The 26337-nt window shown below is 43.1% G+C and overlaps 1 protein-coding gene across 6 annotated transcripts in view; it reads left to right on the forward strand.

The window, feature by feature from the left end:
* The window catches only part of NAV2 (neuron navigator 2), a 189774-nt gene that overhangs the window by 127221 nt on the left and 36216 nt on the right, over positions 1-26337 (forward strand). For 3 of the 6 annotated variants that reach the window (XM_052695681.1, XM_052695682.1, XM_052695685.1), the window contains 6 exons: positions 7668-7806; positions 13125-13416; positions 14328-15030; positions 22674-23141; positions 24163-24228; positions 25222-25266. In XM_052695681.1, the coding sequence (XP_052551641.1) occupies positions 7668-7806; positions 13125-13416; positions 14328-15030; positions 22674-23141; positions 24163-24228; positions 25222-25266 (1713 nt within the window). Of the gene's footprint in view, positions 1-888; positions 1141-7667; positions 7807-13124; positions 13417-14327; positions 15031-22673; positions 23142-24162; positions 24229-25221; positions 25267-26337 lie in introns of those variants that run through there. The other 3 variants (XM_052695686.1, XM_052695683.1, XM_052695684.1) reach the window with 3 other exon arrangements.

Raw genomic sequence — 26337 nt, forward strand, 5'->3', positions numbered from 1 at the left:
GAGTTAGGGTAGGATGGTCAGGTAGTGGTTGGACTTGATGCTCTTTAAGGTCTTTTCCAACCTGAGCAATTCTGTGATTCTAAATAGAACTGGCATAGTTTCACATATTAGGAAAAAAAAAAAAAAAAAAAAGATCCCACATATACAGCCAAATGCAGAGATGTAGGAAGAATATTGTCAGGGAGCATTTTTATTGGGCTAAAATAAGAGTTCTGAGTACTCAAAATGGTACATTTTTATTAACCAAGTATGTATAAACACCCATCTTTATTCTACTTGAATTAAAGACAAGTGGCAAGTCCCTTGCTTTACATCTGTGAATAATGTTTAGTGTATTTTATCCCTGAACAGAGAAATCTTACATATCTTGTCCCAGTTTCTTTATTAATAAATAAAGATATCAAGGTCTTTACCAGCGGATCTGTATTGAAAATATTTTTTATTTATGTGTGTATATGTGTACATTTGTATTTTACCAGTGTTCCAAATATCTGATGTTAAAACATTTGAAGTATGTCATCTGGTTTTATGCTGCTGCATTCTCATAAAGCGAACCATAGTTATTTTAGCAGTCACATAGTTGACTCATTCTGTGAGACTATAAAAACAGACTAGGAAATACACTTTTACAGATTGTAGGCTTTGAGCTGAGATCAAATACTGTCATTTAGTACCTTCAAGTACAGGATTGCTGACATGGGCTTTTACTTCATGCGTTACGGTATGTGATCTGGAGGCACCCAGTCTGCCTGTTTTACTGCCATCAGGTTACAGCTTTTCACAGATGACCTAGTACCAGTAGAAGCCCTGACCTCTCACTTTTCCAGCACTTCAGAGGTTAATTTTGTGGAGGGATCAGATTTCTTTCTAGGGGAAGTTTCTGATGATCACCTTCTAGCTAGGCTTTACTTGCCAGTGTCTTTCAGATCTGCTGCATACTGGGTGCTGTTGAAAAACAACCTTCCTCCAACTTTGCAAAGCCTGTGCCTAGATAGTCAAGTTGCAAGCTGTTTCCTTCCGTGGGGTGTTAGATGGTAGCCTAATGAAGGTATCAACCTGTAAAGTAAACCTAAGCCCCTTTCCTGGGATTCTTCTTGGGCAGCAAGGTGGAGAAGTGCTTTGGCCAAGGAACATTGCAAGGTAAGAGAGTTTCTGTGCTTTGTGTGTGCTGTGTTACACCTCTGTGCGAGCAGGACCAGCGTTTAAATTCTGGCAGCAATGGGAAAGTGTTAGAGACCACAGTAAATGCGGGAAGTGTTCTCCCTGCATTCGCTATTTCATCTGGCTTGCCGAATGCACAAAATCAGTATATTTTATTATGTTACAAATATTTTGATGAAATAATCAGAAAGCCCGTATGTGAGAACTGACAGCTACTGCTGTGTTTGTTTTTTCTGGCTTTACTTCGGGATTCTGTGAGTTTTACTGACTATTTACTAGGTCACAGTCTAATTGGTTGTCTCTCCATGTCACACAGTTTTAGTTGCAGAAAACTATAGGGCTTTGTTATATTTTAACACTCCTTTGCTCTCTGAGCAAAAGAAGGATCTCTCAACAAGAATGAGCTCATTCCTCACTGAAACAAAGGCACGAGTGAGGCTGTTCCTGGCCATTATCGCAGCACAGGCTGCACATTTCAGTACAGACTGTGCAGCTCTCACTCCTGTGCAAATTTGCATTGGCTTCCTGATGAACTCTTTGTCTCTGAAGGTCATTTAATCTTTTTCCTTTTTGCAGTTTCTTTCAAGTAAGCTCAATTTTAAGGCCTGCCATAAACCGGACACTAGTGAGGGTGTTGCAGTTCTGTCCTAAGAAGGACAGATACTGCCTTTCAGCTTTCCTGGTGGGAGAGAGGCAGTGAACGCCTGCAGTCCTGGTGCCGTGGGCTCAGCTGCCAGGGATGCTGCGGGTGGCATTTGCTCCCTCTGCTCAGGTTTCTGCCTTAGTTCACTGGCGTAGAAGCTTTGTGTTGTATTTTGAGTAACGAAAAACTTCAGTAGTGACTGCAGATTGTTTTCAAGTCTTCAGCTGATCATTTTGTGCTGCATGTTCCTAGGATTACAATGTGCTGACCTTACAGGAGATGCATTTGTGCTAAAGCTGGAGCACAGGCAGGAGGAATTACACACAGGCTGGGGAGCGACACAGCCATCTCCTGCCTGTGCTCTGTCAGTGCCCAGCCTGCAGACAGGTAGCCTGGCGCAGGGTGTGCGGCTGCAGGGCTCAGGCCAGATCAGGCTGCTCTGAGTGCTGCTCACTGCAAGAAATTGACATGCCTGCTGCATGTTTTTGTTTCCACGCTATCCTTCGTTCCTTTCCTTCCCCTGTTTAGTTACGTCAGTGCTCTAAGAATTTAGCTAATCTCTCCTTTTCCTTCGTTGTGTTTCAGCCCATTTTTATTTTATTTTGGAGCTATGAATCTTTCCTTTGTTTCCCAAAGCAGGCTGCCAGGTAACAGGAGCTCTCATGACCTGCTCAGCTCTCACCCTCCCCATTCAGTTCTGCAGGAGCATTCAGATGGCAGACCTGTTTCAGAAAGCGCCTTGGTGTTTTCAGTCAGTGCCAGCCCTTCTTGGGGCTGAGTTAAAAAGTGCCTTTGTGCTGGGAAGGGACCGATCCCCCAGGTATCAGTTCTGGGCACTGGGCCTCATCCCTGCAGCCCCAGAGAGCTTTGGCCGGGGCCAAAGGGAGAGAAGAGCACGCTGCAGCTGTGAGCTGCATCTGCGCATCCCTCTGGTGCTTGGCTGTGGATTCCTGGCTCTGCTGCTGGAGGGGAGAACACAGGGAACTGAGCCGAGTCCTCAGCTGAATCATAGGGTTGTCATAGAATCCTTGAGGTGAGAACAGACCACTAAGGTCATCTCAGTCAGCCATCAACCCAACGTCTTTGACTTGACCACTGAAGAGCCACTGTCTCATTGCTGGGCTGTATGCTTCACAATGATTTTTTTTTCTGGGACAGGTCGTGCTATCTCAGCACAGGAATGCTTTGGATGGAGCAGTAGGTGGGGGGCCAGCAGCAGTCCAAGAGGAAAGTTATTGCAAGTACAGTTTCAAGCCCAGGAGACAAGGGTCAGTAGCTGCTTACAGTGTTTGAGCTGGATTCTTCAGAGCTAGCCGTGCCATACTGTTCATCCAGCATTTGGGTCAAAGGCTCTGATTTATCACCTCACCCCAAGGCTGTGTAGAGCCATAGGAACAATTGTTTTGAACAATGGCCAGAAAACAAGTTCTACCAGCCAAGCGTTTTGCAACTTAATGCAGCCCTGGGACTGCTCTATTTAGTGGCTGTAGATAGTGAGTAATTGAAGTGTCTTGGAGCAAAAGAGATTGTCACTGGAATTTCTGCTATATGGCATGAGATGATCAGTTTCAGCAGAAAGTCACATTGTTTCATGAAGTTTTGGAGTATGTCAACTGATGAACATACTGAGATTAGATGGATGGGTTTAGGAGCCCCTACGTCTGCACACTTAGCTGTGTTCGCTTGAAGTTTGGCAGTGGCTTGTCAAGGGCAAAATAAAGTCTAGTGTTACTGTTCAAACAGTTACTAGTACTGGTATAAAAAAAATAAGCAAAAAGAAAGTGCGGATTTCTAGCTTCTACTACTCTTTTCTTCCCTAATTTTTTGAACCCAAATTGATACTTTTCTGTTGATAATTATTCTCTTTTACAAATAGAGCTTTTAAATGTGAATCCTGAAATGTTATTTTAGATGAATGCTAAACACAGCACACCTCCAGGAGGTTAACTGAGTGCCAGAAATGTTGTGTAGGGATTGGATTCTGCTTCAGAAAGGACAGGTGGAATTGATCTGTATTTGTTTTCCCCTTCCCTGTTTTACTTTTCAATTTGGATGGTCTCACTTATCAGCGTGTTTCAAGAGTGCTGTCCCTGAGCACCACCGTTGGTTGGAAACAGAACGTTTTGTTTCAAAATGCACGTGAAGACTTAGTAGAAGAGAGCAACAAAGACTGAGAGTTGGTGGGTGATTAATAACCCAGTGACATATATTAACTGAGTTTGCTGTTTTTGAAGTAGATTGCTCTACATTCTTCTACAAACAGGTGTCACCTTTTATAACAGTCTGAGAGGAGCACCACGGAAGGGGCTGCGTATGGCTTTGGGATTTGTGACAGTGATGTCAGTATTATGGGAAACCCCAGAAGAAAACAGTGAAACTACAGTATTTCGTATCTCACTTCATAGCACAATTACATTTTTCTGGCTTTTTAATTTTTCCTTTTAGTTCTTTGAAGGCGCTGCAAAGTTTCAATCATTTTACACCTTGATCTTTTTTTTTTTTTTTGTTCTCCTATCAACTAATAAATAGTTAAATTTTTAGGTAGAAGAGGATAATTACCATGTTTCCAGTTGAAATATTGTAGAGCCCCAAGGCCCTGTCTTTGACAAATGTATTTTTCAGCAGCTCATTGTAATTTTGGTTTTGAGTGAAGAGCCAGCAATGTTAGAATCCACACCCATCCGCAGCAAAGGGTGGATTTCCAGCCTTTAACAATAGCTTTACTGAGTTGTATTTTTAATGACGTTTTTCTTTGGACTTGCAAGCTGCAAATGTTTCTGTAGTGAGGGGTATGTCCTGAGGACCGTGCGGTGGTTTCGGACGGTTTCATGTGCCCTCCAAGCTGACAAGAGAAAACCCAATTCTGTGGATGATGATTATGCAAGATGGGAAAGCACTGATAGACTGTAGAAAAATACAAGTCTGAGCCTAACCACATTGCAAACCTGTTTGAAAAAGCAGCTTGGAGTAGTTGACCTAGTGCTTTATGTGGGTGATCCGTATTAGCAAAGATGTTTGTCATGATAGGGTGAGCAGGAAGGGGAGGGGAGGGGAGAGGAGGGGAGAGGAAGAGAAGGGAAGGAAAGGGAAGGGAAGGGAAGGGAAGGGAAGGGAAGGGAAGGGAAGGGAAGGGAAGGGAAGGGAAGGGAAGGGAAGGGAAGGGAAGGGAAGGGAAGGGAAGGGAAGGGAAGGGAAGGGAAGGGAAGGGAAGGGAAGGGAAGGGACCTCATTTGCTTCAGCTATTTTCAGAAGTGGGATGGTTTTTAAGAGGATAGTTGGATGATTTCCCTGTATAATACACTTATAAGATTTTTTGTAGTTTTTAGTAATCGAAGTAAAGTTTCAGGTAACTGATCAAATAAAGAAAGGAAAGCCCAAACATTCCAGCTTCAGATCATGGTTGAGTAGACTTTTGCTGACATCAGCCATTATTAATTACACCAGCTAAATTACAAAGATGTTATCGCAGCTCTGGGAACCAAGCATGCTGTAATTACAAGGGCTGTTGGGTTCCCCATTCTGCATCCCTTCTTTTGGCTTTAACCATCAAGGCTCCAACTCAAAAGTGAACGGATTTACGTAGAGCCTTTAGGGTTGTTGTGAAAGCAGTGTGCAATGAAAAGGCATCCATCTGATGACAGATGCAGTGTCCTGCACCGTTGCGTGTTGCACCAAGTACAGGCTGGTGCACTTACTGGGGTGACAGATGTAACAGCATCTTGCCTATGAGTGGTGGATGCTTGGCTGGCATTAGTATTGCTTCTTGCTGTGATCAGCATGCCTGCAAGAGCATTACTGCTTATCTTCCAGCCACCAAAATACTGTACAGCTCTGTGGATCTCAGGATGGCTTTTAAAACCTTTTAAAACCTAGCAACAGATAGCACCCTTGAAAATGCAAACTGCAGTGGCCACAGCCTCCATCAGCACATGAAAGATGTACAGCCCAGGATGTATTTAAGAGGAAGCCACAGCAATCAGTGCATTCAGATGCGTGCTTCCACCTTTGTCATTCAGCACATGTCCCAGTTCAGGAGGGCACTTACATATTTCCATATTGCCCGAGATTGCCCGACTGAAGTCGATGGGACTGGCAGATAGCAGTAAAGCTGCTTGCAATTGAAATGAGATGCGTTTTTTAGACACTGCTGAACTGGGGCCTGCAATGGCTAAGGGTGGGGAATGCTCAGCAATGTAACATTTCTGTTCTTTATGAAGATAAAGAATTCGTTCCCCCACCCCCGCTGGAAAAGTAACTATATCTGGAGTGCATATTGGGTAGCTTTTTAGGAATGAGGACTGAATGCCATCTTGCTGGCAGACAGTTGTAATGGCTCTGTGTTACAGGTTCTGAAATATATAGGGTCTGTTTCTAAAAATTGAAAGCTGTCACATAGAAGCTGGCTGGCTGGTTGAGCCAGCTGCAAGGAGACTCAGGTTAGGAGCTTCCTTTTAGCTTCTACCTCTATTTTCTATTAGATCAGCTTCCTCTTCAAAAATGTACAGGTAAAGGAAAATCTAGACAAAGATTGTAGCCTTCCTTGGAAACGTAGCTTCACCACTGAAATAGACCAGTGGCAATGCTTGGTGGTGCTGAGCCCTAGCAAGCACCAGTCCCTCACTGTCCCTGTCCTGCTACAGGGTACAGTTTGGGCCAGCAGAGCAAGGGTTCCTCCGGGCAACATCAGTCAGGCTCCTTAAATGTTGATGTGAGCAGCCAAGCTGGCTGCATCTGAGGTGATGCAGGAGAAATTCTCTCAAATGACCCTACTGGCGGGTTGGTGAGTACCATTGCTTGAAACAAGCTAGTAGGAAAAAGCAGCTGCAAGCAGTAACCATTCCTGCAGGTGCACAATGTCCCTATTGCAGCTGATGTTCTGTGCAAGGTGTGCTGCTGGTGAAACTGTGCAAATTCCCTGAATTTTCTGAAAAATGTGTAACATCTGTATTTATGCATTTCCAGCCGTAGTTAGCTGTTGTGTTCAGCAGGACTGAGTTGTTTTTCTTCATCATCTGGTATGATGTTCTGTTTTGGTTTGAGGAGAAAAACAATGTTGATAACACACCGATGTTCCTGGATGTTATTGAGTAGCACTGTACAGAGCCAAGGCCATTTTAGTTTTCTCTGTTTCTCCTCCTGTCCTGCCAGCAAGGGGCTGGTGGGCATAAGGAGCAGGGAGTGGCCAAAGGCATATTCTGTACTGCATGACGACTTGCAGAAGGCAAGTTTGAAAAAGGAGGAGTTCATTGGGTGGTCATCTGCTGCTTGGCGACTGGCTGGGTATTGGGCTTGCAGATGATGTATTGCACAGATCAGGAGGATTATGTGCTGTCTGGACAATGGTATTCTTTCAAACTTTCAGTTGATAGTAACTGTCTGTTTTCTAAACATTTCTGATACCACTGGTGCTGTGAGTTGTAGATCTAAGTTGCATGTTGTGTAAAAGCCAAGTGCAAAAGATTGCTCTGAGATCCTTTGCATTCCATCTCTGCATCATGGCTGTGATGATCCCACACACACCTTGCTGCCAACACCTTCCCCCCGGTGCGGGACTGTGGGCATTGTTCCAAGGGTCACTTCAACGTTTGTTTGCTCAGACTTTCAATGAGCCAGTGAGAAGAATGACATCATAGGTGCTGCCAACTTCACAGTGGCAGAGTAGGCTGCGTAGCAACAGCAAGATCAATGAGCTGCATGAACTTGGACTTGTTCTCTAATGAAGAGAAGTTATAAAAATGACGAGCCCATCTTCACCTGGCAACCAGCGGTAGCATACAGCTTGAAGAAATAATAATTTTCTTTTGAATTATGTTTTGTCTTTTGACCCATGTTTTCTTCCTTTGTTGTGTTGTTTTTTCCCCAGCTGGGATGACAGCAGCTCTGTCAGCAGTGGGATCAGTGACACCATAGATAATCTCAGCACTGATGACATTAACACCAGCTCCTCTATCAGTTCTTACGCCAACACACCTGCCTCCTCCCGTAAAAACTTAGATGCACAGGTAAAGTAAAAGAGTAACACTGATATTTATTATTTTCTCATGCAATCAATATTATTGTCTTAAGTTGGATGAACTCTTATTCGTGCCTTCACAGATACTATTTCCTGACAGAACAACAATTAAATGCATGAATATTTTTCCGTTAAACAGTAACCTTGTTCTAATTTGCAGCAGTCTTTACAGCCTTTCAGCAATGCAGACTGAAAAACTTGGAAACTGAGAAAAACATTAAGAATACCAAGAAATATTGTTGTTTTGACTGATGCTAAGCACCATACTTCACCAAAACTAAGCTCCAGATTCGTAAATTAGTCCATGCTAATATTTTTTATGTGTCCTTACCACCTTCCCCTTTCCCATGTACTTGACCAACTGAACGCATGCACAGCCCTCAATGCAGTGGGTGTTGCTCAAAAGGAAATGTCAGGCAGCAGCAACCATCATATGTGGCGTTTATGAATGTTTCCTCTGTGTGTGTTATCCATGGAATATCTGCTGTGGTGTTATGGCAACAAATGTTTTTTTTCCTTCGTAACAGGACTGCTGTACAGAAAACATGCATTAGTAGATGGGATTTTTCTTCCTAGAAAAGGATGTTACGTTTTTTTCAAAGAATAGAATTTGAGTAAGTCAGCGTGAAGGTTAAAGATTATTTGCACTCCCATCAGAAATGGGCATGTACTAGGCAAATGAAATAAATTATTTGTAACTTCTGGGGCTGCACATTACTTCAGGCTTACTATTCCCAGCAGCATTTCATAGGAAGATAAATTTTGTGTCCATCAGCAGCCTACATGTATATATGTCAAAGCTACTGCCCTGCAGTGACTCAGCACTGCAGCAGGTAGAGAAGGAAGGATAGACAACTTTCTCTTCTGTTTCTTTCTTCTTTTATTCTTCTTTCTTTTCGTAACTGGACCCTAAATTTGCTTTTAATACCTGTTCTAATGTAGAAGTGTGGTTGCTGTGAAGTCTTACTCTGCCTGCAGGACTGTGGTGCAAGCATATATTTACCCTTTGTTCCCTTGCCATAGTGCATATTTGAGCCTACATTAAAGATTCCCAGTTAGCCTCTGGTTGTGTATCAGTGATTTCATGTGTGCTCGAAACTGCTAATGCAAGTCCTGTACAAGTTGAGAGGAGTTAAGGTGTATCAAGCATGTTTTTCAATATCTTAACAGAGGCAATAACGTAGGCAACTCAAATGTTTTTTTGACAATTGTTAATATCTCAACATTGTAATACTGTCGGGAAGGAAAAAAGGAGAAAAAAGGAGACGTGATTAAATATTAAACTAAGAAAAAAAAAATAGAAACTCATTTGACTTGTATCTTCTGATGGATCAGATTCTTGGAAACACCTCTAAGAGATCAAAATCTGTGTTGTTGAGCTTCTCTTCCTCCTCCACAACTATCACAGCATTCAAAAGAATGCAGACCTATAGCATAGGCCAGAAGGAGATGAGCTGAAGCTTGTAAAGAGCATAGCCATTAGAAGAGGGAACTGGGAGCCAAAATGTACGGGTTTGTTTACAGTTCTTTGATTTATATCTGTTAACTGCTTCTCTCCTCAGTTTCCATGACTGAAACTGTTTATTCTAGGTACTACTAACTGCAGATTATTATCCATAAAATACTTTGTTTTCATTTAACTACAACAAAAAAAATCCTGTTCTTGTCAGCCAGGGGTATGGAGATAACAGGGAGTGATAGAACCATGTGCATCTTGCAGGGCTGTTTTTTTGTTGCCCAAAGAGGTCCTCACTGCTCATGACAATAACGACTGCTGCATATATGCTTTTTTTGCCTTGTCTTGAGTATGGTGACCTGTGCCAGGGTTTGCAAAGGACTGGTACACATCTGCACAGGGATGCAGACTTCTCTTCTCAGGTGATCCATTGCTTTGGTTCTTGTAAATAGCAGGCACTTAACTTTTAAGCTACCGCATCTATTTGAGGTGGTACAGAAGTTGGGTTTCAGATAATTATAGAGGGAGTGGAAGCTAACACATGTGCAGCTGGGAGTTCAGACAAATAAGACAGCTCATCAAAGGGAGAGAGCCCTAACATGTCAGTGTCTACTGATAAAATCAGCAAGTTACTCTGCAATGAACAGGACATGCTCACAGTAGAAAAGAAGGTCTCTGCTAAGAAACTGATTTTCAGAACTGCTGAATACCTCCATCTGCAGAAGAAGATGTATTTTGTTCATCTCTGAGAACCAGGCCCTAGAAATGGCCATGACTTAATCTTTATAGACACTGATTATCGTAGTCCCCTTTGGTAGCAGTGATGTGGAGGTGTTCTCAAGTTGATTCTGAACAAGCCAGGGAAGGGAATCAGAATTTACCTTACCATGGCACTGTGTCTTGCTCTGGTTATCATAGAATCACAGAACAGTTTGGATTGGAAGGGACCTTAGAGATCATCCAATTCAAAACCCCCTGCTATAGGCAGGGACACCTCTCTCTAGACCAGGTTGCTCAAAGCCCCATCCAGCCTAGCGTTAAGTGCTTCCAGGGAGGGGGCATCTACAACCTCACTGTGCAGTCTGTGTTGGCTGTGTTGGCTGGTGTTGGCTTATGCCAAACACTAACCCACTTAACGTAGCTATACTGCTTTTGCAGCGCTGTAAATTTTTCCCAAGCACTGCAGAGACTTGATTGGTTTACCTTTTAATACAGCACTGCATAGAGTGCCATTAAGGTCATATCATGCATATATTGCAAAGAGAGATGAAGACATTGGTGGGCATTTGAAAATACTTATTTAACTTGAACAAGATAGAAGGGGAGATTCAGTCGTAAACTTGTTCTCATAATCATACAGAGATCACAGGAAGGAAAGGAAGCAATTCCTTTAAATAGAAAACAGCAGCATCTTTAAACTGTTGGACCAAGATGACTTCCAGTTTCATTGGATCAAAGATGGATTTGATCTGTTTACAGCTTAGTGAATAGATTTATTGTGCTGCATGTCTTGCTGTGTCCTGCAGCAGAGTTTTCCACTTTCACCTAATCCAGGCCTTTCAGGTGGGTGGAGTTTCTGCTGAAACTGGAAGCCAGGTTTCACCATGTTTTGCCTTTGATTCCTTAGTCATGTTTCTGTGCTGTTCTCGTTGTTTACCATTAAGCAAACATCTCTGGCCAAGGAGCTCAGAGGGTAAACGTGCACGTTTCAAAAGCTGGAGAAAAGATCTTGGGAAAAAAAGTACGAGTGGGAGATGAAGTAGAACGGAAGAGAGTGGAGAGAGAGGACCTGCTGTAGTGCAGTTTACTGTGTTGAGATTGTACTATTCTTACAGATGTGAAGCGGGGAAAAGGAAAGCACAAGAGCATTTCATAGTCAACCAAAGCTATAATAAAGCCTTTACTAGCAAGTAGGTGTATTTCCTGCTCTCAAATGTGTACAGCGTAAATATGCAGTTCCAGGCAGGGTATTTGAAGTGAGGCATTAACAACAACATGTGAGGGATGATGTTGGGATTGTTTTGTTGGCTGATTGTTTGTTGTTTCTTGTCTATACTCTCTTCCAAGATGTGTGAGAATAGGAGATATTTTCATCAAATGATGATTTTAGAGAAACTCCAGGCACAGAAATACTCACATGTGTTACAAACCTACTGATGTTCATGCAGTGAAAGGTAGCCATCCCAAAGTGTTCCAACCATACAAAAAGGAGAAAGCTAGAAGGCAGTGTTTCTCTCTGTGCTATGTTAAATGGCATTCTTTGAATTGAGTGTCCAGGAAATAAAATTTGAATAACATGAAGAAAATGTAACAAGAAAAAAGTTATCTAAATCAGTACCTCAGCAAATGCGCATTAGGCTAATGGCTCAGTACCTAGATAAATGCAGATAAATAACCCACGTACTGAAAAAAAGACCACTCTGATGTGTGGCATCATCTTTCACACACTGATCACTTAGGCTAGTTTTTTGGCTTTAAAAAGAAAGAAAAGCAGTGACAGTAAAACTCAGAAAAAATTAAACCATACCCCCCCTAATTTCTGTTATACCTATGATGTGATCTGGTAAGAAAAGGGAAGTAATGAAGTTGAAACATACCTTACAAACTTTAAAGTACAGTATTTTGCTGTAAGCACGATACATTATCACGCATCCTTTCATATGCGGTGATTTTCTGCTTCTTCAAAGAGAGGAAAAGATTATGAGCTTTATGATATTTTGTGGCATTGGAAACAATTTCAAGTATTATTACCCTTCTACTGCTGCACAGTGCTGAGTATCATACTCAGCAACTTCCAAAAATTCACTGAGTCTTACTGGAGGACTTCATGATTAGATATTGAATTGGCAGGCTCTTTTGTGATCATTAAGGTTGGAAAAGGCCACTAAAGTAATCTAGTCCAATCACCAACCCATGATGTCATGCTTGGAGAGCATTATGACGTTTTTAACTGGAGCAGGTCATTTGTACCTGAGCACAAAAGTTGATTGTGGTATTCCTAAATTAATTACTAAATTAATCAACGTCATTTGAGGAGTTCTAAAAGGATAATTTTAATAGTAATCGTTGCCAATAGGAAAAGCTAGTACAGAGCAAATATATTTCACATATGTGGTAATAGAATTCATTTAAGAGCTTCTGAGAATTTGGCAAAAGTTTGCACATGAGAAAATTCTCTGACATCTTTGCTAAATTCTCAATAGAAGACTGGCAGCGCAATCAGTCTGTTCAAAGAAGAGGGAAAAACAGTTCGTAAGAGCTGGTTGAAAAACTGATGTAATTTGTGTATTTGAGGCAGGCTTGAGTGTTGCTAGAAAGTTGGGAGGGATTCATTCTTCTTCGGTTCTTGGGTGTCTTCCTAGCATATTAACAGCATTCCACATCTTCAGATCTGTTCAAAAAGCTGCCTCATCATGCTCTGGAGATCAGATTGCCAGACAAGAGATAGAAAAGCAGCAGGAACAAAGGAAAGCTAGCTGCACAAGTTCAAAATGATTTTTTGGCATTGCATTGTAAAGGGTTCCTCAGAAATCTGAGAGGGGGTTATAAATGGCATAGGGCTGAATGTATCCTTTATAAACCAAGTTCTTTTTCCTTCTTCATTTATTTATTTGTTCTAAAGGGAACAACTTGTGTGTTTTTCATGTCTATCCCTGCCGCGTTAGAAAAGATATACCGTTGTTGGGGCTCTTTTCTTACTGTGACTTTTCCTATTCAGTGGCATGTTGCATTTATTGCTACTCAGAGATGAGTGCTGACTTTATTAATCAGTTTAATAATTCTTTTTTATGAAGCTGCTCAAAAGGAAGATGTGCTGTGAAGGTTCTATTATAATTCATTATCTGTCCTAGACTGATGCAGAAAAGCATTCCCAGGTCGAGCGGAATTCCTTATGGTCCAGCGATGAAGTCAAGAAATCAGATGGAGGATCCGACAGTGGCATAAAAATGGAGCAAGGATCCAAATGGAGGAGGAATCCCTCTGATGTGTCTGATGAATCTGATAAAAGCACTTCTGGTAGGAAGAACGCTGTTATTTCGCAGACGGGTTCCTGGCGACGGGGCATGTCGGCTCAGGTTGGCATTACCACACCAAGGACTAAACCTTCAACCACCTCGGGCACATTAAAGACACCTGGAACAGGTGAGAAAGGTGTAAACAAGCCAAAGAAAAAAAAAAAAAGATCAGTAGGGAAACAGGCTGAATTCTTGATAGAAGTAGAACCTGAACTTCAGGTAATCCTGTCTTTTTATTTTTAGGTATTTTTTTCAACCTGTACAGCAACTTGTACGTCCACATTTCTGTTCCCGTTCATTTTAAAATGATTATTTTGTAGTTGTACACTGAGAAAGCTGTTTTCAAGACAACCCTGTTCTTAAGCCAAACTATTTTTTGGGCATAGTATTAACATATGAAGCATAAATAATGTAATTTTAGCTTTTGAAGTCACAATTAACTTTCAGAATATACAGTGTATGTGGCTGAGGAGAGGTTTGTTTTGTTTTGTTTTGTTTTTCCAATACTAAATCAGCATGCTAGTTTATACTAAAACACCTTTTAGTTCTGGGCTTTCTCGTAAATTTAGAGTTGATTTTAGCACTTGCAGATGTGTGAATGAAAAATGAGTGAAGTTACATAAGCAAGTAATGTAAGTTAATGCCTCTTATTTGATTGTATCCACACAAAAAAGTTGAAGTCACTACTTATTTTCTTGAAAAATACATTTTAGGAAAATAGTTGATTGCCTGACACAACTTATTTCTGATCAGTCTGTAGTAGCTGCAGAGCGCTACATTTTTTTTCTAATCTGTCACTATTACATAAGTTTGTTCTGTTTTCCATGCTATCAAGGGCAAACACCCCATATACTTTCTCTGGCAAGTCTGCATGTATAACTCACTAGAGTGGCTTTTAAGTTCAGTGCAGACTAGATCATAGTTTTAACCACACTCTTGTGGTTAGCACGCTTTTGCTTTTCATGCTGCTTTGAGTTTCATCATTTGCTTGTTGTTTTCAAGTCATTAAATATTAGAATTCTTTTTCTATTTTTGTAGGGAAAACTGATGACGCCAAGGTATCAGAGAAGGGTAGACTATCTCCTAAGGCTGGACATGTTAAACGTTCCCCATCAGATGCAGGACGCAGCAGTGGTGATGAATCCAAAAAGCTTCCCACAAGTAACTCTAGAGCAACTGCTGCTAATGCTAATGCATTCGGATTTAAGAAACAGAGCGGGTCAGCTGTAGGCATGACCATAATTACTGCCAGTGGGGCAACTATCACCAGCAGATCAGCTACTCTGGGAAAAATCCCAAAGTCGTCCGGACTCATGGGTAGGACCGCTGGTCGGAAGACTAGTGTTGATGGCTCACAGAACCAGGATGATGGCTACTTAGCTCTCAGTGCTCGAACTAACCTTCAGTATCGTAGTTTACCCAGGCCCAGTAAATCAAGTAGCAGAAGTGGAGCTGGGAATAGATCTAGCACTAGTAGCATAGACTGCAACATAAGCAGCAAATCAGCTGGGTTGCCTGTCCCTAAAATGAGAGAGCCTGCCAAGGTAATTCTTGGAAGTTCTCTGCCAGGATTAGTCAATCAGACTGATAAAGAGAAAGGGATTTCGTCTGACAACGAAAGCGTGGCCTCATGTAATTCTGTTAAAGTGAACCCTGCATCACAGACTGCTTCTAGTGGAGCTCAAAGTACTCACCAGCAAGGAGCCAAGTACCCTGACGTGGCCTCTCCCACTTTGCGCAGGTAGGCAATAAATTCATTGATTGTGAAATGATGTTAGTTAGATCTGAATGATCCAGGACTCTTTGAGCCAGGTCTGGCTGTATTTTGAGAAGCACTCAGTGTCCTACACGAAGGTCTTTGTACTTAATTTCACATAAGCAGTTTGACTAGTGTTGTAAATACACAGAATACTGTGAGACAAGAGTGTCGCCTTTGTTTTGGTGACTCTGGCTGAAGTCCCTTTGTGAAAGTGTTCCGACAGCCCCGGTCAGCTTCACACCCTTTTCATGACACCAATATGATGAGCTGCAAAATGGGTTTGTTGCAAGGAGCACACCCTTCTTAAAGCTTTCCCCATGCCTTAGGGCTACTACAGTTACCTCTGACCAATGGACATGTGGCATGTCTTGTTTCCTCCTTATTTGGTCTAACCTGTTCTTCTCTCTTATCTTCAAGACATCTGTTGCCATGGTTTCCCAAGGGCCAAGGGGCCCCTGTGGACCCTGGCGACTGCCACAGCCCATTCAGTTGACTGCATTTCCCCCTCCCTAAGCACAGGCCAATCTACTACAACCTGAGAGGACCCTAATCATGTACACCCCTAAACCCCCGCATTACGCCTATACATGCCATTGTCCTCTCAGTTAAGTGTCACCCCGTTACATCGCAACGCGCCAAATAATCTTACCCTAATAACTCTATAACCTATTAACCTAGTAATCCTTATGTCTTAAGCGTGACTTCTACATAAAGCTATATACTGCATTCTTAGACAATGCTGATCCGTTCGTCTTAGCATTTGCCATATGAGTCATTCGTCTCAGCATACACTATACTTATCTATTAATATTAGACCTAATACAACTGTAACTGAATACAGAATAAACAGAGTTAAACATCCGTTACAGTGCGTACGCGAGCCCAGTTACAATCTTTCCCGAAGCCTATGTTATTCCAGAGAATACCATAGAATGGTATACTGGAATACCAGTCGTTGATTACTTAAATGTTATTGCAGACAGTTCATGAAGCATGGTGCACAAATCATGATGCAGGTCTCCCACCGCTGAGCAGGGGGAGGTCCTATCCCGTCACATCCCAAGTCCTCGCCTTCTTCGCCTGCTGCGACATCTCTCCCATGCTCAGGGAAACCTGACTGGCTTAAGCACCATGCACATCAGATTTGTTACATGCGGAAACAGAAGGCCTAATGCTGTCAGGACTTCTAATGCATTTAAAGCGAGGAGTGATTTCAATCCCTGTTTCTCTGCACAATCTATCAGGTGTGTGATGCCTTTCGGATCAAGGGGTACCCCTTCTGGGCCTCTGTTATCGTTCCCCACTATCAGGAAGGTCTCTCGTGCTCTTCCTTCCTCTATCAGGCTAGATCTAAACTTCCCACAATCTGTTAGTGCATCTCTATTAACTCCTAAATGCAGATTCACCTCTCTCCTTTCGCTATCCTGTTCAGTCACAGCTGGAAGCTGCGGGCTCCGCACTGCTCCCACTGTGCCCATCTCCCTTTGATCAAGCACTGACTGTTGTGGAGCCTTCTGATTGTGGAGCCTTCTGATTGGTTGTATATGCACTCAATCTTGTAAAAGGATGTGTGGGTCGAGTCAATGGGTCTGAACACTCCGGCAGAGAGTGGGTCCAGAGACTATCGTTATTTCTTTCTCCATTGGGTGCAACCTGAGCAGAGGGCGCCGGCCGGACGCCACTTGCTCCTTCAGGCGCAGTCAGGGTGGACAGTGCTGGCCAGACACTATCATCCCAGCGCCTGTAACTTACATCGCTTCCCTTTCTCTCTGCTGTCATTTCTTTTACCGCCTCCCTAACTTTTGACCAATCCGTACCTGAGCCTTGCCTGCAGTCCCCACCCCCCTGGGCGTAACTGCAAGTACGGTAACAGCAAGTGTCCCATCCCAGCTCACTTCTCTCTAACGCCCCCACAGGTGGTGTTAGATTATGCAAAGACAGCGGTTGTCTTAGATACAGCGAGGGGGGGGGAGGGTGTTCAACCACCTTGCATTCCTGCACTTGAGCCGTTTTGCAAGATAAAAGCGCAGACAGTTGAACGCCTTCTTCTACTTGTTTATGCGAAGCTGAAGCCGAGGGGGGCGTGAAGGGGGGTGCCGACGGTGCGGACGAGATGTTAGTTGCCATAGCTGAGGGCATATTTGCGGTGTTCTCTTCCTCAGGGGACCTGCAAGAAAGTACGCTCCCCGCACACGTAAGCATGATCCTGCCCAAGGGGCGCTCTCCCATTCCCATAGTTAACGTCACTGTGGGCAAGGGGCTCACTGAGGTATGGGACTCCAACCTTGGGTAGGCAGGGTTGCATTGGCTGGCCCATCTGGTGGTCCGGGGGAGGGGCCCTGGGCTTAAGGCACCCTGCCATCCTCGTTTCCCTGCAGCAATATGACAAACTTCCAACATTGGCGCGGCATGCCCTGATCTCCTGCAGGCTTGGCAGGTCTGGTCTGGCCCTGCTTCCCCTTTCTGTCTCCTAGGGGCTCAGCATTGGGCTCTGAAGTGACCAAACTGACCACACTTAAAAGACGATCCCTTACTCTGATCCTCTCTCACGGCCATCGCCGCTACTAACGCTGCTGCTAATCCGTCATTGGTGAGGGGCGTTGTTCTCTGTTTCTCCAGTACATACCTAATGATATCTCCCGGAGTATTGAGGTCATCGGGAGCGGCTTGAATAAGATCCTTAACATTTTTGTGTGATTTCTGTTTAAGACCATCCATGATTACTGCATTACGGGCAATCTTTGGCAGATCTGAGCCTTCTACCACCCGAATCAATCGATTGGCAAAATCCAAGAATGACTCAGATGGACCCTGGGCTATCTCTGCCCAGGGAGCAGAAGGTTCAGCTGTCCTGGAGAACCTTCTGAAGGCTGTCAGAGCTGCTTCTGTGGACGCTATCAGCTCTCCTGGGCGAAGGCGTCTGAACTGGCCCTCGGAGGACCCTGTCATCCCTTCCCCATACCCTAACAACCGTGTCAGATTAGTTACCTCTCCCTGTTTCCTACCATTTGCTGGGTGTCGTGGGTTACATGTCGCTGCTGCGACTACAGCCCTGAGCTGTGCCAACCACTCTTCCTTCCATAACATACATTGCTCTGGCTCGAGTATCACCTGCATGAGGCCCACTACGTCGTATGGAAGCAAAGGCCCCGGAGCCATAATTGCCTCCAGTGCAGAGAGTGAAACCCACCCGCTGTGACCCCCCCCTCCCCTGCCCGGATCCAAACCCAACAGATCTCTGGCAAGGTTTTGAGCAGTCTTTTCTTCCCTCGCTGCCTTCAAAGCCCCCCGAATCAAACCCCAAAATTTAAGCCCCGACGCCCCTTGGGACGACATAGCTCTCTGAGCGAGCGCTAATGTCAAAGAGTCCCACTTGCCGGAGTCACAAATCTCATAAGGAAAAGAGAGAAGTCCCTCCTTTTCAAGAAAAGTGAAGACCGCGGCCACCTCGTTCTTACAAGGGGCAGTTTTCCCGCAGTACGTTTTACAGGCTTGATGCAGTACCTTAATGACGGATTCCATCGTCGCCCAGGGAAATCAGACCCTCCGCGACCTTCCACCAGCTACCTTGGTGGGATAACTTCGCAGCGCTGCTCTTAGCCCCAGGGATCAGCCCCTCCGGCTCTTCTGCCGCCTTACCACGGCAGCCAGCTGTCATACTTTCACAAGTGAGACTTCCTCACGCGGGGCACCATTTGTCGCCTTTGTTTTGGTGACTCTGGCTGAAGTCCCTTTGTGAAAGTGTTCCGACAGCCCCGGTCAGTTTCGCGCGCTTTTCACGACACCAATATGGTGAGCTGCAAAATGGGTTTGTTGCAAGGAGCACACCCTTAAAGCTTTCCCCATGCCTTAGGGCTACTACAGTTACCTCTGACCAATGGACATGTGGCATGTCTTGTTTCCTCCTTATTTGGTCTAACCTGTTCTTCTCTCTTATCTTCAAGACATCTGTTGCTATGGTTTCCCAAGGGCCAAGGGGCCCCTGTGGACCCTGGCGACTGCCACAGCCCATTCAGTTGACTACACAAGAGCAGTAATTTAACATTTGGAAAAGAAGAGCAGCCTGTCTGGCAGAAGTACGGGCAATTGTGATATGAGTCTCTGTCTTAAGGATTGTGCCCGAAGGCATTGTCTGTACTGATGTCACAGGAAGAAATATTTTCTTGTGTGAAGGTTACTGAAGAATTCTTGCACTAGTGTGTGTGTAGCAGACCTGGACGTGCTCCTGCCGTGGTTCAAATCACAAATTGACAATGGAAGAGTTGTTTCAAATGTTCATTGTGATGGTACAGTCTGACCTACCATGTTTAGACTCACGTGCCTAACCCCAACTGAAGTTTCAGCCAGTGTTTTGTAAGACTCATAACAGCAGGTTATTCAAGTACAAAGAAGCCTAAGAGAAATGCCTGTCTAAGCTGGGTTGAAATTTCTTATCTCAGGAGTACTTTTGAACAGCTATCTTACTTGTCTTCTGATTCTCCACCACTGTTCCACACGATATTTAACATGAATATTGAGTTGGGCAGGCAGGAATTAATTTCTTGATGTAGTGTGCATCACAGTCTTGATATTAGTGAAAGGTTCCATTTATGTTATATTATTTTTCAATTTAGTTTGACATTGAGTAGCTTGTCTGTTTCAAGTGGCAGTGTTTTGCATTTCATTTTGTCTTGACACCATAATGCCCATACAGTTACGCTACATCATCCTGCTTGCAGTGATGTGATAAAGCTGCATTCCATCTGAAGCACCAGTGCAAGCATAATGGCTGTGATGGCAGCTTAGGCTAAAGCTCTATAGAGTTGTAAGCTGTTTGTTTTTAGGTGAGTGGTTTTATTTGAAGAGCCTTTGCGAGGCTAATTCAAGATACTTCATTCATTTTATTCCTGGTTATCATTAGATAAGCCGTGTCTTTCAGAACGTTTAATCTTCATCAGACTCCTTAAAATGAAAAACTCAAACGGACCTTCCATTTCTAAGGCATGCCAAGTGGCAAGTGCAGATTTTCAGTGTTGCATGCCTCAGGCACATAAATCTGGAAATTTGATTGATTTTTTGATTGCTGATTTTTTTTTTATTAATAGAAAGCCATGTTGCTAGCCATGTAATTGAAGCGCTGCATCAGAAATACGTACAACTTCAGAGAGAAGACACTGAGCCTGAATTTCACCATTCCATCTTTTGATCTAGAATTTCATTCTTGAATTTTTACCAGGCTATCTGAATAGAGACATATGATCAGAGTTGGATTTGACCTCTTGAATTTGTTACTGATTTCTAGAATGGCAGCTGAGAAGACTTTGAGCTTTATTTTCACATTCAGTTAAGATGGGTTGCATGCAGCTTTTCCTGTATGTTGTCTTAGCCTTGAAATTTTTAAAATTTTCCACAGAATCTGCAGAATGGTTGAGCTTACAGTAAATTAGAAGCCATATCTTTGCCTGAAAGTCTGCAAATGCATATAACTGTTGTAAACAGTGAAATTCTGTAATTTTGCTGTGGGACCTTCCCTGTGTCTATTCTCTGAATATTCTCTTTAGCTGAAGTATTGCATATCCAGCATTTCTACTAAATGAAGCTGTTTTCTATCATGACATATTTTACTGGTAGAGTGTTTGTGCACTGCACATATAATACCTTGCTTTTCTGTTATTGGGAGACATGCACGACCGAAGAGCCAGCTTGAATTTATCAGTTGTTTGTCAGTAATAGAAGGAAGGAGAAAACAGATGGCTGTTCTTGCAGTGTATTTCCTTCCAGAATTAATCCCTGTGTTGATGTGACTATCTTGCTGGGATGGATGTTTTCTGTCCCAAAAGGAATGCTCTTCAGACCACAACCTCTTGTTCCGAGGCTGTGGTTCAGCACTGCACTGCCTTTGGCAGCAAAGCGTTCCTGTTCGTGCCACAGCACTTCGTCCTTCCAGTTGCAGCAGAGGTGCTGTGAAACAGCTTGGGAAAGATTGCTTAGTTTAAAAACGGGTTGTAAAATTGGTGTGTGGGTGATGGGGTTTTTTTGAAGCTCCAGGATCTTATCCCTAAGTCTCCGATTGCCTGTGTAACTAAAGAGGTGGTGTGCAATGGCACACAAGCAGGAATACCCTGAGCTGCTGTTGTTACTGAAGGGCATGTAGTATTGCAGTATGATTTGACATTTTTCTTCATAGCCACTCCAATAGCATAAATTCTAAATGAAACCTAGACTCTTAAATATCTCTCAATCCCTGTAAAAATGGTGTTTATTGTTTGGAGGCTTGTGCTTGTCTAAGTCAGCCTGTCCTGAACATTAAGGTATGACATGGGGTCTAGGTAAGCCAACTGTGCCAGATCTGTGCAGGTTTGTGAATGCCTGCATTCTCTAAGTCAGGTGCTGAGTGCTCCTGGCACAGATATTGGAGCAATGCTGGACAAAGATAATTAGAAATGTGCATCTCAGCCTGGTCCAGTAGTGCTTTGCTGCAAGTATGCAGCAGCAATGATCCAGTGGAGGCATTCCACACATTGCACAGGTGTGCTGAAGGCTAAGATAGCACATACATATAGTAGGTACAGTGGTTCTTGGCATCACTGGGTTTACTACAAGCGCTGTAGAGGGCCTAGCTAAGTCACGCAGCTTGAGTTTCTGGGAAGAGTTGGATAGGCTGAACAGTGTGCATGTAGTGTGTAGATGACCTGGGCATACTTAAAAGCAGAGAAAGTTCTGCTCAGAGCACACACATCCATACATCTTTAGGAGCTCTTAGCTAGAAATGCTGTAGTCCTCTTCTCTGAGGATGTCCAGTAGACACCTGCTTTGTAAGATTTCATCCCCAGTACGACTCGATGTTGATAGGGAAAGTCCATATAGATATGGGTGAGCAGAGCTAATGTTCTAAAGCAGTTAAAAGAGCTAAAAGGCAGAAGTAGAATAGTGTTCTAGAAAGGATGTTTTCTTGGCAAGAGGTGCAGTTGTAGCATGGGCATCAGTGAAACTGGGAAAGCTGCAGTCATGCTCCTCCAACCATGCTTTTATACCCTATCCCTTGCACTGGTGGACACTCAGCTGATCTTCTCCCGAACCAGTTCCAGGTGCCAAACAAGGAATAGTCTCATTCTGCACTCCAGAAGGATAGTTTCTAGCCAGTTTAGCTACTGAAATGAACCTACATTTGATGTCAGTAAATATCTTCACTGTTACGTCCCTGCACACGATGCTGGGTCTGTGCAGAGCAGTCAGTGATTTGCAAAGAACTTCACTGGACAATAAGCTTTCAACCTGTGCTATTTGGTGTTTTGGAGTTATCAGTGAGGTGTTTCTCTGGTATCTTTCCCTTAAGGAGAAGACAACAGTACAGCTATATTTCAGTCGTGTAAGGCAACATTTTAGCTTTGAGAAAGTATTATTCTATGATTCAGTGCAGAAACACCAAGGATGGATTTGAAACTGTAGTAATTGTCTCTGGACTCGAGCATAGGTGGGCTGAGCATAAGGGGATTCAGAAATTTGTAGTTTTGAATATGTAATCTATTATCATTTATTTAATGTTGATTTTCTGAACCTAAGGTACAAGATAGTTTAAGATGTAAAATATCTTTGCATTTAATATTCCATGTTATGTATTTTTCATACTATCTTTTTTTTTGCAGACTTTTTGGTGGAAAGCCTAGTAAACAAGTTCCCATCACAACAGCAGAAAATATGAAAAATTCAGTAGTCATCTCCAATCCTCATGCTACTATGAACCAGCAGGGTAATCTTGATTCACCATCTGGCAGTGGTATACTAAGCAGTGGGGGCAGCAGTCCTCTCTATAGTAAAAACACAGATTTGAACCAGTCTCCACTAGCTTCTAGTCCCAGTTCTGCACATTCAGCTCCTTCCAACAGTTTAACATGGGGCACCAACGCAAGTAGCTCTTCAGCTGTTAGCAAGGATGGCATTGGCTATCAGTCTGTCAGCAGTCTTCATACCAGCTGTGAATCCATTGATATCTCTCTGAGCAGTGGAGGTGGGCTGAGCCATAACTCCTCCGGGAGCTTGATTCCAGCCTCTAAAGATGATTCTCTGACTCCCTTTGTCCGAACCAACAGCGTTAAGACCACACTGTCTGAAAGGTTAGTAGTTATTTTCTCTCATTTCCATATACTCGTATGTATTTCCAGTGTGAGTGAGGTTCTGTCAGCAGTAGGCAAGAGTTTAGCTGCAGTTCAAGTTCTGCTTCTTGCAACATGGTGTTGAATGAGATTACTAGAACAAACTAAGTAACCATTCCAGGAAAGGAGAGCAGTTCAGAGCAAGTGGATATGTTCAGGTGAGATTTTTCATTTGCTATGGTAATATGATAACTTTTCTTGTTACCGTATTGTACTTAGATATGCATCACATATCCTTTCTGAGTTACTTGATCTGTTGGTGGTGTTCAAAAAAACTTCCAGCATTATGACAGTTTTAATATGAGAAGCTATTTCTTCTTGTTTAGCTCCTTGCTTATAGCATTTGATGAAGGTGGAATCTGGGCTACCAGTGCTTGTGTGTTGTGATGACGACAACAGTTTATGAAAAGATGTGATTTGACAAGCTTTTAGATTGGAGCTCATGCTGAAAAGTCCCTGTCTTTGTGGTCACTTGATCCCTTCTCTGCCTCTCCCTCCTGCCCTCTATCCCATATCCAGCTGCCCTCTGCATTCTTCTGGTGGAGGTGTTTGTGTGAATGCATTAAACAAATCAGCTGGGATTTGGATTCAATTGGAAAATGGTCATTTAAATTGTATTTCAGGCTGATTGGTTTCCCAGCTGTCATCAGTAGCTGGTAGGAGTGGGGAACAGGCTGATCAGGGAGGAGGGAACATGCTTTTCCAGCATGTTGAGCTAGCATCTGGATAAGACAGAGACTTGCAGGGCATGCTCTGTTGTAGAAAGTGGTACCCCACAAGTGTTGGAAATAAGCTACATACTGATGTCTAATTATGCAGTCAAGTGACACGATTTTTGCATTTGCATCTTAATGCCGAAGTTACTGCTGAATGTAATGTTCTGATGGTTTGGGTTTCTTTTTATATTTTATTGTAATTCCTTTCTGTTCTCTCCTCTTTTTCATTCTAATATTTTTCTGTCTTACTGGACTGGTTCTTCTAGCCCTCTTTCTTCCCCTGCTGCTAGTCCCAAATTCTGCAGAAATACTTTGCCCAGGAGACAGGACAGGTAATGCTGTCTCAGGACAGTAGAATGCACAAGGCTGTAGGTTTTGTTGCCCATCTTGGTGACGCAAATTGTTTTGTGAAAGATGTGCTCAGTCGAGTCCTCTGCTGTGTTCATTGTTCAGCTGTGAACTGACACAAAGACATGCCAGTGAGAGTGCACTCAAACACCCCATTTATCTACCTAAATCTGGATTATGGCATATGGCAGAGATGGCATGTTCTTCTCATTGCTCTTGATACTGGGAACATCTTTTGATTTGGGGTTGGTTTGGTTTTTTTTCTGAACATTTGCTCATTTCTTTGCCAATTTTTGTTCTGTCATTCGAAACTCTCACTAGCATTTCAGCATCCTTCTGGCATGCTGCTTTTCTCACTGCGTTTCAGGCTTGTCACTTATGTCGTGAAGTCCCAGTGTTGTCAGTCCTTTATTGCAGTTTGCTACATGAGTGTTTTGTGGGGGCTTGGGTTCAACCATCCTTCTAAAAATGAATGTAGAAAAGATGACCTGAATCAAAATGTTTCAGTTTGCTGATGGAATTTAAGCTGAGATTAGTACACTTAAACAGCTCGATCCTGTTAGTCCCATAGCACGCAGCTGAAGAGTGCCATCAGGCTGCATTCCCAATGTGTATTGCAGAGCAGAGTGGCAGGAAGGTGGTTCTGGCCAGCAGATTCTCCTCAGTTTTCAGAAATAGCCTGTCGAAATGGGGATTTTTAAGCGTATGCTGTACACGCAGTATTTTTACGTTCATTGTGGACGGGAGAAATGACAGAATCACTCTGTGAGCAGATGAGTTTCATTAGCATGGTGTCAGCTGCATGCCTGTGAAAAACCACACCTGGGGAAGGAGGTTTTTGCATGTTCCTGTAGGAAGGCCCCAGCACTTTTTTCCTCTGAAGAGGTGATGCAGATGTTTGCACTCCCTTCTTCACTCTGACCTTAACCCTTCCCTGTGTCCTTCTCTGAAGTTCTTCTCTTTTAACTTTTCTGCAGCGACCCACATCTTGATAGGAACACTTTGCCTAAGAAGGGACTCAGGTATCGGTGTTTCCACACAGTTTAACGGCTTTTGTGGTGGCTTTGGAGTTTGCCTTGTGTTTCTGTTGTGGCTGGTGGTGATGGTCGCAGTGCTTGCAAGAGGTGGCAACAATCTTTCTTCCTTTTCTTCTTTTCTTTCTTTTTTTCTTTTTCCTTTAATTCATAAAGGAGGTCATTTTCTACTGTGCTTTTTCTTTCTTTTTTTTTCATCCTTGTCTGCTTAAGCAAGAATTGTGGCTTTTGCTGGAAAGCACCTCATCAGCCTTCACTGGGCTTGCTTTGGAAGCAATGATTTTGCTGCTTTTGTTACTCTTACGTGCAGTGACATGAGATTATGTTCACCTCAGTGTCCTTGGTGTTTGTACAAAAGCAAAAAATATTTTCAGAATCATCCTAAACCTTTTAGGATGGGTATGGACCTACTCACTTTACAGAAGATATTTTCTTCTGAATCCTTAAGCACACAGGCATCTCAGAGATCATTTCTACTTATCTAGAAAAGAATTCCCTAAGAAACCTCTAGCAACTGCCTTCTAATACATCTTGTGCCTCTCTAAGACTGTGATTTTTACGATGTACAACGTTGCACGGACATTTTTTTTTTATTCCATCCATACAAGTGAGACTGCCAGCATGAGGTCTTCTAATTAAACGCTTAGTGTTACAGCATTTATAGGAGATATCAAGCAGTTTAGGAAATCTGTCACGTCAGAACTGCTTAATGCAGCTTGCAGGATCTCTGAGTTGGTGCCTTGAAATGGCAGCTGCAGTTAGTTCTGTGCTCTGTGCATCGTTCTTCACAGCAGCTTTGTCCCATGAAGCTGAGTGCTAAAAGGCTTTCTTAATCTGGAATTTTGTTTAGAATGTTTGTGTGGTGGTCGAGTGTGTCTCTAATATGTGAAGACTCTCTCTTAAGACTGAGGCATTTGAGTGCTGAAGAGGTTGGTAGCGATCGTGCAGAAACCTCCCATTCTTAATAAACTGATTTATGTGTCTGGTTTACCTTCAGAAAAGGCTCAGTGTAGTCTCCATGTTGATTATTTAATTATTTAAATTATTTAATTTCATTTT

Source organism: Tympanuchus pallidicinctus, unplaced genomic scaffold (assembly GCF_026119805.1).
Source record: "Tympanuchus pallidicinctus isolate F22 unplaced genomic scaffold, pur_lepc_1.0 scaffold3, whole genome shotgun sequence".
Classification (NCBI taxonomy): domain Eukaryota; kingdom Metazoa; phylum Chordata; class Aves; order Galliformes; family Phasianidae; genus Tympanuchus; species Tympanuchus pallidicinctus.